This window comes from Nomascus leucogenys, chromosome 18 (genome assembly GCF_006542625.1).
Source record: "Nomascus leucogenys isolate Asia chromosome 18, Asia_NLE_v1, whole genome shotgun sequence".
Taxonomy (NCBI): domain Eukaryota; kingdom Metazoa; phylum Chordata; class Mammalia; order Primates; family Hylobatidae; genus Nomascus; species Nomascus leucogenys.
The window spans coordinates 87,821,388-87,832,539 of NC_044398.1; the positions used below are offsets into that span (position 1 = coordinate 87,821,388).

Consider the following 11,152-nt stretch of genomic DNA (forward strand, 5'->3'; position numbering starts at 1 on the left):
CCAGGCATGGTGGTTCAAGCCTGTAATCCCAGCACTTTGGGAGGCCAAACCGGGTGGATCACCTGAGGTCAGTAGTTCGAGACCAGCCTGGCCAACATCGTGAAACCCTATCTCTATTACAAATACAAAAAATTAGCTGGGCATGGTGGTGCATGCCTGTAATCCCAGCTACATGGGAGGCTGAGGCAGGAGAATCACTTGAACCCAGGAGGTGGAGGTTGCAGTGAGCAGAGATCATGCCATTGCACTCCAGCCTGAGCAACACAGCAGGATTCCATCTCAAAAAAAAAAAAAAAAAAAAAAATTGGCCAGGCCTGGTAGTGCATTCCTGTGGTCCCAGCTATTTGGGAGGCTGAGGTGGGAGGATCATTTGAGCCTGGGAGGTTGAGGCTGCAGTGAGCCCTGTCATGCCACTGCACTCTAGCCTGGACGACAGAGTGAGACCTTAATCAAACAATAAAAATAGCCTGGGCATGGTGGCTCACCATGTCTGTAATCCCAGCAATTTGGGAAGCAAGGTGGGCAGATCACTTGAGTTCAGGAGTTCGAGACCAGCCTGGCCAACATGATGAAACCCCATCTCTACCAAAACTATAAAGAATTAGCTGGGTGTGGTGGCATGTGCCTGTAATCTTAGCTACTCAGGAGGCTGAGGCAGGAGAATCACTTGGATCCAGGAGGAAGAGGTTGCAGTGGGCTGAGATCGTGCCACTGCACTCCAGTCTGGGCGACAGAGTGAGCCTCCATCTCAAAAAAAAAAAAAAAGAATGAACAGAAATGCTTCCCATACAGTATGTCAATTGATCTTCACAACCATCCTGTGAGACGTGTACTATTAAACTCATTTTACAAGCAAAGAAACTGAGGTCCAAGGTGCCTAGAGGTGAAGAGACTTACCCAAGGTCACACTGCTGGTAAGTGATTTGCAGAGCCATGATTTGCACCCAGACAGTCTGGCCCTAGACCCCACTTTCTGGCCTCTACAGGACTGAAGCCCTATAGGATGGGTGGGGCGTGTTAATATACTGCCCTTCAGGGATAAGCAAAGGTGTAGCAACACTTTGGGGAGATTTAAATGAAACTTAAAACTGGGAACATTCTATCCACTTTAATTTCTCTGCAGACTGGAGGAAGGCCAGGCATGGCAGCTCACACCTCCCGTAATCCTAGCACTTTGGGAGGCCAAGGAGGGAGGACTGCTTGAGCCCAGGACTTTCAGATCAGCCTGGGCAACATAGCGATTTTTCTTTTGTAAGAAAGACTGGAGGAAACTTGTCATTATTTGATTTCAATGGCAGAACAGCTCTCTCCGGCATAATTTGAGAATGACTAGGTCAAATCACTCTCCCGTTTTTGGACTCTTTGCGGTACATGGGAGTGGGAGCTGGTAAATAGCAGTACTGAATGCTGAATCTTGGGTGCTCTTCTCTCCTTTGGGGTAGTTCCTGTGCTTCATTCCCCAGGGTAAGTTTTTTAGCTTGCGACCTTCTGCCAGATTGTTTTCCTGAAAGCCTGAGTTACATCACCCTCAGCGTTCCAGCTCCTCCACATCCCCTTCAGTGGAAGCTTTTGGTTCTGCTAGATAAAGTGGGTGCAGCATTGCCTAAAAATTGTTGGGAGTTTGCATTTGGTTCTGTCACTAGTGTATTAGTCCGTTGTTGCATTGCTCTACAGAAATACCCAAGATTGGATTATTTATTTTTTGAGCAATGGAGTCTTACTCTGTCACTCAGGCTGGAGTTCAGTGGCGTGATCTTGGCTTACTGCAATCTCCATCTCCTGGGTTCAAATGAGTCTCCTGCCTCAGCCTCCAAAGTAGCTAGGACTACAGGCACACACAACCATGCCCAGCTAATTTTTTTTTTAGTAGAGATGAGGTTTCGCCATGTTGGCCAGGCTGATCTCAAACTGCTGACCTCAGGTGATCCACCTGCCTTGGCCTCCCAAAGTGCTGAGATGACAGGTGTGAGCCACTGTACCCACCCTGACATTGGGTAATTTATAAAGAAGAGAGGTTTAATTGGCTCATGGTTCTGCAGGCTGTACAGAAAGCATATAGCAGCTTCTGCTTCTGGGGAGGCCTCAGGAAACTTACCATCATGGTGGAAGGCAAAGGGGAAGCAGGCATGTTTTACATGACCTGAGCAGGCAGAAGAGAGAGAATGGGGAGGTGCCAGACACTTCTAAACAACCAGATCTGACAAGGGCAGCACCAAAGGGATGGTGCTAAACCATTAGAAACTGCCCCTGCCCCAAAGGCTGGGCACGGTGGCTTATGCTTGTAATCCCAGCACTTTGGGAGGCCGAGATGGGTGGATCACCAAGTCAGGAGTTCAAGACTACCCTGATCAACGTAGTGAAACCCCATCTCTACTAATAATGCATAAAATTAGGCCAGGCGCAGAGGCTCATGCCTGTAATTCCAGCACTTTGGGAGGCCGAGGCAGGCAGATCACCTGAGGTCAGGAGTTTGAGATCAGCCTGGGCAACACGGTGAAACCCTGTCTCTACTAAAAATACAAAAATTAGCCAGGCGTGGTGGTGCACGCCTGTAATCCCAGCTACTCGGGAGGCTGAGGCAGGAGAATCGCTTGAACCTGGGAGGTGGAGCTTGCAGTGAGTCGAGATCGCGCCATTGCACTCTAGCCTGGGCAACAAGAGTAAATCTCCGTCTCGCCAAAAAAAACAAAAACCATAAAATTAGCTGGGGGTGTGGTGGCGGGTGCCTGTAATCTCAGCTACTTAGGAGGCTGAAGCAGGAGAGTCACTTGAACCGGGGAGGTGGAGGCTGCAGCGAGCCGAGATCGCGCCACCGCAATCCAGCCTGGGCAACAGTGCGAGATTCTGTCACGAAAAAATAAATTAAAAAAAAAACTGCCCCCATGATCCGGTCATCTCCCACCAGGCCCCAGTGTTCACCTTGACTAGTTCGTACAGTTTGGATCTGCATCCCCACCCAAATCTCATGTTCAGTTGTAATCCAATAGAACATGAGATTACAGCTGAACATGAGGTTTGGGTGGGGCACAGATCTAAACAGCATCAACTAGTCAAGGTGAACAGTCTTCCATGTGGTGGTTTACTGAACACCTTTCTGGGGCTGGTTCATTGCCTGGTCTGCTGGAACCTCAAGTGTTACTTTACATAAAAATAGTAAGTAAAATAATACAATAAAAAGTGTAGCACTTATGTGCCAGACACTATTCCAAGTGCTTTACAAACTAATTTCGTTTCACCTGTGGCCCCTGTTAGTGTACAAATTTCCAGGCCTGCCCTTGATCCTGATGGAGGTGGTCTTGGGAGGACCCTCTGAAAAGCACTGTACGGGACTGAGCTCACCCTCACTCTCCAAATGAATCAATGGACTCTTACTACTTGTCGAGTGGATGTAAATACTTACCCTCAACAATTTTTCAACTCTTTATGTATTTTGGACAAATCGGATTTTGCTAGTTGTAACTATGACATACATTTCCCCATTTAATTGTGTTCCTTATATTATGTTCAAAAGTTACTTTTCATTTTTTAAAAACTGTTTGTTTTTAGAGACAAGGCCTTACTCTGTCACCCAGGCTGCAGTTCAGTGGTGCAATATTGGCTCACTACAATCTTGAACTCCTGGGCTCAAGCGATCCTCCTGCCTCAGCCTCCCTAGTAGCTGAGACTTACAGGCTTCTGCCACCATGCCCAGCTAATTTTTAACTTTTTTGTAGAGATGGGGTCTTACTATGTTGCTCAGACTGGCCTCAAACTACTGAGCTCAAGCAGTCCTCCCATTTTGGCCTCCCAAGATGCTAGGATCACAGACATGAGTCACCACTCCAAGCCTACTTTTTGTTTTTAGACAGTTTTAATTGAAATGGGCTATTCCCACCTTCAGGAACAATTAGCCGTCAAGACATCAGTAAGCCATACATTTCCCTTTTAGCTTTATGGTTGGAGGTCGGGCATGGTGGCTCACACCTGTAATCCTAGCACTTCAGGAGGCCGAGGCAGGCGGATCACCTGAGGTCAGGAGTTCGAGACCAGTCTGGCCAACACGGCAAAACCCTGTCTCTACTAAAAATACAAAAATTGGCTGGGCGTGGTGGCGGTCGCCTATAATCCCAGCTACTTGGAAGGCTGAGGCACGAGAATCACTTGAACCCAGGAGGTAAAGGTTGCAGTGAGCCAAGATTGCGCCACTGCACCCCAGTCTGGGCAACAGAGTGAGACTCTGTTTCCAAAAAAAAAAAATATATATATATATGGTTGGAAGAGTGAGGCCCCAGACAGAGTCACTGACCCTCCCCATGCTTGGGGGTCATTAGACGTGAACAGGAGCTAGAAGCCAAGCCCATTCCCACCCAGGCCTCTTTGGGAAGACTCAGTTATTAAGACCACCAGCAGATGGCATGCCCATTACTGACCTGCGCAAAGCAGGTAGAGGCGCGAACCTCTGCCCATCTCAGGTGCAAGGAAACAGAGGCCTTTGCCTCTAACAACTTGAATTCTGATGTAGAGTCCTGGTTCCATCTGTTTGTAGGGGAAACGTTTAACATGAGCTCCTACCTGGGCTCCCCGAGCCCTCGTGCGGTTTGGCCCCAGTTCTGGGGTCTTAGGCTGGGCTAAGGTTTCTGGGAGCCCATGTCCCCTGGGGTCCCCGCTTCACTGCTTTGTTACCACCAAGAGACTCCTTGTCCCCATCTGAGGTCCGGCAGCTCTTAGTCATGTCTTGGAGGGAGGACGGGCATCCAGCGCTGACCGGTCAATGCCCAGCACCTCCCAGGGACTATGGGAAGGCTGAGTGGTAGGTCTTCTCCTCTCGGGATACTTGCACTTCTCTCTTTCCCCTTCTCTACAACCTGGAAAGAAGCCCCTCATCCCATCCTGCTTTTGCCCAACACACTTTTTTTTTTGAGACAAAGTCTCACTCTGTCGCCCAGGCTGGAGTGCACTGCCACGATCTCGGCTCGTTGCAACCCCTGCCTCCCCGGTTCAGGCAATTCTCCTGCTTCAGCCTCCTGAGTAGCTGGGATTACAGGTGACTGCCACCATGCCCGGCTAATTTTTGTATTTTTGGTAGAGACGGGGTTTCACCATGTTGGCCAGGCTGGTCTTAAACTCCTGACCTCAAGTGACCCGCCTGCATCGGCCTCCCCAAGTGCTGGGATTACAGGCATGAGCCACCGCGCCTGGCCCCAACACACTTTTTTTCCTGTAGGGCAACTCACATGCCTACAGGAGCTGGTTCCATAAAATAAGTTTCCCTTAACTAGGACAGAAGTAGCAGTGTCAATCACACGACACCTGTGAAGGACAGGGGTGGTGAAATGTGACTGCCCCACCTGCAGAACCAGCCGCTACTTAAATCTGGCAGACTGTTGCCTTGAAGGAAAGCAAGACCCTCTGTTTCCAGATCTTTCGTTGTTGTCGGGTTTTTTTTTTTTTTTAAAGTTTAGGATTACTGAGCCATATGCAGTAAAATTTATCCATTTTACTGCTCCATTAATTTTAACAAATGTGTATTGTATAACCACGACCACCTCAGTCACGATATAGAATGTTAGAGTTATTGATTGATTGAGCTGGAGTCTCACTCTGTCACCCAGGCTGGAATACAGTGGCATGATCTTAGTTCACTTCAACCTCCACCTCCCAGATTCAAGCAATACTTGTGCCTTAGCCACCCCAGTAGCTGGGACTATAGGAGTGCGCCACCACGCCCGGCTAGTTTTTTTATTTTTAGTAGAGATGGGGTTTTGCCATGTTAGCCAGGCTGGTCTCAAACTCCCGACCTCAAGTGATCCACCTGCCTTGGCCTCCCAAAGCTACTTATTTCTGAAACAGGGTCTCACTTTGTTGCCCAGGCTGGAGTGCAGTGGTGTGATCATAGCTCACTGCAGCCTCCAATTCCTGGGCTCAAGCAAGCCTGTCATCAGCCTCCTGAGTAGCTGGGACTGCTGGTATGTGCCCCCCACACCCAGCTAATGTTTTACTTTAGTAGAGATGGGGGTCTCACTACATTGCCCAGGCTGGTCTTGTACTCCTCGCCTTAAGTGATCCTCCTGCCTGTTTCCCAAAGTGCTGGGGATGACAAGTATGAGCTGCCATGAGAGGCCTTCAAACATTAAAGATTTTTGAAAAAGAAGCTGGGAGGCCGGGTGTGGTGGCTCACGCCTGTAATCCCAGCACTTTGGGAGGCCGAGGGGGGCGGATCACGAGGTCAGAAGATGGAGACCATCCTGGCTAACACGGTGAAACCCCGTCTCTACTAAAAATACAAAATATTAGCCGGGCGTGGTTGTAGTCCCAGCTACTCGGGAGGCTGAGGCAGGAGAATGGTGTGAACCCGGGAGGCGGAGCTTGCAGTGAGCCACGATAGCGCCACTGCACTCCGGCCTAGGTGAAAGAGTGAGACTCCTTCTCAAAAAAAAAAAAAAGAGAGAAAGAAAAAGAAGCTGGGAATCCAGATTTTTATGTGACATTTATTAAAAGGTCGGCAACTCATTTTTTAAAAAAGTAGTGAAAGGGTCAAAGGGGACATGACAGCAGGTTGGATACCGCTCGTGGGATTCCAGATTGCAACCCATGAGCTTTAGGAAAACAGAATCCAAAATATCAGCCGGGCGCAGCAGCTCATGCCTGTAATCCTAGCACTTAGGGAGGCCAAGATGGGTGGATCACTTGAGGTCAGGAGTTCGAGAGCAGCCTGGTTAACATGGTGAAACCTTGTCTCTACTAAAAATACAAAAATTACCTGGGCATGGTGGTGGGTGCCTGTAATCCCAGCTACTTGGGCAGCTGAGGCAGGAGAATAGCTTGAACCCGGGAGGCAGAGGTTGCAGTGAGCTGAGATCGTGCCACAGCACTCCAGCCTGGGTAACAGAGTAAGACTCCATCTAAAAAAAAAAAATAACAACAAAAAAAAGACCCAAATCTCTTACTGGTGATTGTGTGCCCCCTGCTGTGTGCCTTCCTGGACCTCTCTGAGGGAGGAAAGGGCAGGGCCTGAAACGTTCTCCCGGCCACAGCCTCCCTGTCATCCCTCCCCTCTGCTTCCTTCGCCAGGCCAAGGCAAACCTAGACAAGAATAAGCAGACGCTGGAGAAGGAGAACGCAGACCTGGCCGGGGAGCTGCGGGTCCTGGGCCAGGCCAAGCAGGAGGTGGAACACAAGAAGAAGAAGCTGGAGGCGCAGGTGCAGGAGCTGCAGTCCAAGTGCAGCGATGGGGAGCGGGCCCGGGCGGAGCTCAATGACAAAGTCCACAAGCTGCAGGTGAGGCGGTGGCGCGGTGGGCAGTGCTGGGTGATGCCCAGTTCTGTGGGGAGGAGCCTCTTCCCGGCTTGCTGAGATCTCTCTTGCTGCAAGGCAAGTCCTTTCCTCTAGTTGCGTTCCTGGAGGGGAGGCGATGATCTCCCTGTTAAATTAAATATTGAAAAAAGCTTCTGGCCAGGCGTGGTGGCTCATGCCTGCAATCCCAGCACTTTGGGAGACAGAGGTGGGTGGATCACCTGAGGTCAGGGGTTTGAGACCAGCCTGGTCAACATGGTGAAAAGTCTCTACTAAAAATACAAAAATTAGACAGGTGTGGTGGTGGGCACCTGTAGTCCCATCTGCTCGGGAGGCTGAGGCAGGAGAACTGCTTGAACCCAGGAGGCGGAGGTTGCAGTGTACAGAGACTGCACCATTGTACTCCAGCCTGGGCTAAAAAAGCAAAACTCTGTCTCAGGAAATAAAGAAAAGGAAAAAAAAAAAACCTTCCTTTTCCAATTTGATAATTATTTATTGAGCACCTGCTGTATGCCAGGCACTGTGCTTAATCCTGAGATACAACAGCAAGGAAGAAGAGACACTGTCCCTGCCCCAGTAGGACTCCAGCCAAGTAAGGGGAAAGGAAGGGAAGAGAAAGATGTGAATAATCACACAAATGAATGTCAAATGATGCAGCAAAGGGAAGGCACATGATGCCTAAGTGTAAATAACCAGGGGGCCTAACCTGGGGGAGGAGGAGCCAAGAAAGGCTTCCCTAAGGAGCATGGATAAGTCTACCAGGCAGAGGGAACAGCATGTGCAAAGGCCCTGTGGTAAATAGAAAAATTAGGAGAGAGACATACGGCCAGCAGAGCTAGAGTGCCCCGTTGGGGTTGGGGGTAGGGGGAGATAGTACAGAGTGGGGTCGGAGGGGGAGGTTGTACCCAGATGATGTAGGGCTTTTGAGAACCTATTACACGTATGTTGGCCCTTACTCTGGGCGATGTGAAGCTGTTGAGGGGTTTTAAGCTGATGAATGACATGGTCTGTTTGCCTTTGGTCTTCTTTCACTTGGAATAGACATTTACCCTGCCTCCCCACTCACGGGGATGTGGCCAAAGTTTTCATAAATATTTAACATGTTCACAGCCAGGGACCAAGGGGCAGGGGAAGCATTAAGTGAGATGTTTTTTTCCCACATGCAGTTGAGAGCAGGGGTTTTGCTGCTCTCATATAAGCAGTGTCAAGATCATTCATATCCTCCTTGTCAGTGGAAGAGATGGAGGGTAGGCTAACATCTTCAAAGGGACTTATGCAGAGACACTAGGGAGTAAAAGCCAGAGAATACACAGAGGGCATTTTTACCTTTAGGGTCTGCATCTCTGGCTTTGGCCATAAGGGTCAGTGAAGGGACAAAGAAGTAGGAGTGAGGAAGGAGGAGATGGGACAGCATCCCTCGGATGTTCAGTTACCATCCTGGTCTCCTTTCTTCAGCCTTAGAGAGTGGACCAGCCAGAGCAACTCGTTTGGATTCTCAGACCTGCTGCTTTGTCTCTACCAACCTTGGCAGGGATCTAGGATCCATTTAGTGGGATCAGGTCCCAGTCAATACAATTGGGGCTCAAATAAGTTCTTAGAACCATAGAGTCTAGGGCCAGGGTCCCAACTTATAGGTAATGGAGTTCCCTTCAAGCCACAGAGTTCTTTTTGTTTTTGTTTTTTGTTTTATCAGAGTCCCATACCTCATGGGTATTTTCTCAATCAGTGGACACCCCAAGTCCTAGCCCATGAGGGCACACCATGTGTTTTGAGTAAAAAGGCCTCCTTTTAAGGAGGATCCCCGTCTAGAGGCTTTGACTAACCAGTGTCTTGGCACCCTTAGAATGAAGTTGAGAGCGTCACAGGGATGCTTAACGAGGCCGAGGGGAAGGCCATTAAGCTGGCCAAGGACGTGGCGTCCCTCAGTTCCCAGCTCCAGGACACCCAGGTGAGTGTCCTTCCACATCATCCAGGGGACCTGTGGGGTGGCCTTCCTCGGGGCATGTCCCTGGGACCTCAGTGCATCCCTTTTGCAGGAGCTGCTTCAAGAAGAAACCCGGCAGAAGCTCAACGTGTCTACGAAGCTGCGCCAGCTGGAGGAGGAGCGGAACAGCCTGCAAGACCAGCTGGACGAGGAGATGGAGGCCAAGCAGAACCTGGAGCGCCACATCTCCACTCTCAACATCCAGGTGCCTGCCCCGTGTCCTTGCTTCCATCATGGGTCCTTCTCAACGTCTCTGCGCTGAGATCCCCTGCCGGCAGATCGCGATGGAGTGTTGGTGTGATGGTGCTTGACCCCCTAGCTTCCCCTGCTATTGGGTTTCTCCAACAAGGAGACATGGTCTTCGCTTCTCAGAGTCTGTGGGGCCAGAGATGGGTCACTCATGGTCCCCCTCTCACCCTACCCTGGACGCTGTCCTTGTAGCTCTCCGACTCAAAGAAGAAGCTGCAGGACTTTGCCAGCACCGTGGAAGCTCTGGAAGAGGGCAAGAAGAGGTTCCAGAAGGAGATCGAGAACCTCACCCAGCAGTACGAGGAGAAGGCAGCCGCTTACGATAAACTGGAAAAGACCAAGAACAGGCTTCAGCAGGAGCTGGATGACCTGGTCGTCGATTTGGACAACCAGCGGCAACTCGTGTCCAACCTGGAAAAGAAGCAGAGGAAGTTTGATCAGGTAGAGGGAGGGCGTGGGGTGTCCTCCACTCTGGCCGTGGACGCTGGGTTGGGGAATCAGCTCTGCAGAGTATGATGCGTGGCTCCCACCTGTGCCTGCATCCCCTCTCCACTCTGTGGGGAGCCATGGGAGGCTCTCTTATTTTGTCTTGGGCAACCATGGAGCATTAAGGCTACCAGGTCACAGTAAGGATGGCACAGAGGCCTTGATGACTGTGACTTTTCTGGGTACCAGCACCATGAGGGTCACCTGCACACATAGTGATGCCTTCGTTTCTAGCCTCAAGAAGGAATCAGGTGCATATTTTATTCACTAAAAATATGTATTGAATACCTATTGAGTAGTATTCCAAGTAATTCAGTTTCTATACTTTTAATACCGCTCTTCCCTAAGGTTTCATTCTGTAAAATTCCAAGCACACAGCAAAGTTGACAGAACTGTACCGTGAACACCTGTAAGGCCACCACCTGGATTCACTCATTGACACTGTATTATATGAACTTTATCACATATTTATTTTGAGACAGCGTCTAGCTCTGCCACCCAGGCTGGAGTACAGTGGTGCGATCTCAGCTCACCACAACCTCTGCCTCTGGGTTCAAGCGATTCTCCTGCTTCAGCCTTTCATGTAGCCGGGATTATAGGAGCACACCACTATGTCTGGCTAATTTTTGTATTTTTAGTAGAGATGGGTTTTTGCCATGTTGTCCAGGCTGGTCTCCAACTCCTGGCCTCAAATGATCTGCCTGCCTTGGCCTCCCAAAGTGCTGGGATTATAGGCATGAGCCACTATGCTCGGCCCACATGTTTATTTATAAAGACTAATTCTATCTATCATGCCTTATATCTTGGGTACATTTCAGAGCAAATTACAGATGTCAGTACATTTCCCCTTCCACACCTCAACATTCCGTATTGATTAGAGTTTACTTTTAAACACAATTTTGCTTCTTTTCGAGTAAAACTTACATGTGATGAAATTCACAGATCTTCATTGTACGATAAATGCAGACCCCTGTATGACCCAAACCCCTAAATACCAACTTTTAAGATACATTATTATTTAGTAAATGTGATTTAGTTTACAAGTGACTCAGGGTTATTCTAAAAATCAGTTTGAGAGGCCAGGCATGGTGGCTCACGCCTGTAATCCTAGCACTTTGGAAGGCTGAGGTGGGTGGATCACTTGAGGTCAGGGGTTTGAGA

The 11,152-nt window shown here is 49.4% G+C and overlaps 1 protein-coding gene across 5 annotated transcripts in view; it reads left to right on the plus strand.

Moving 5' to 3' along the window:
• The window catches only part of MYH11 (myosin heavy chain 11), a 155,982-nt gene that overhangs the window by 125,324 nt on the left and 19,506 nt on the right, over positions 1-11,152 (plus strand). For all 5 annotated transcript variants that reach the window (XM_030798022.1, XM_030798026.1, XM_030798025.1 and 2 more), the window contains 4 exons: positions 7,051-7,257; positions 9,116-9,220; positions 9,309-9,461; positions 9,698-9,946. In XM_030798022.1, the coding sequence (XP_030653882.1) occupies positions 7,051-7,257; positions 9,116-9,220; positions 9,309-9,461; positions 9,698-9,946 (714 nt within the window). The remainder of the gene's footprint in view (positions 1-7,050; positions 7,258-9,115; positions 9,221-9,308; positions 9,462-9,697; positions 9,947-11,152) is intronic.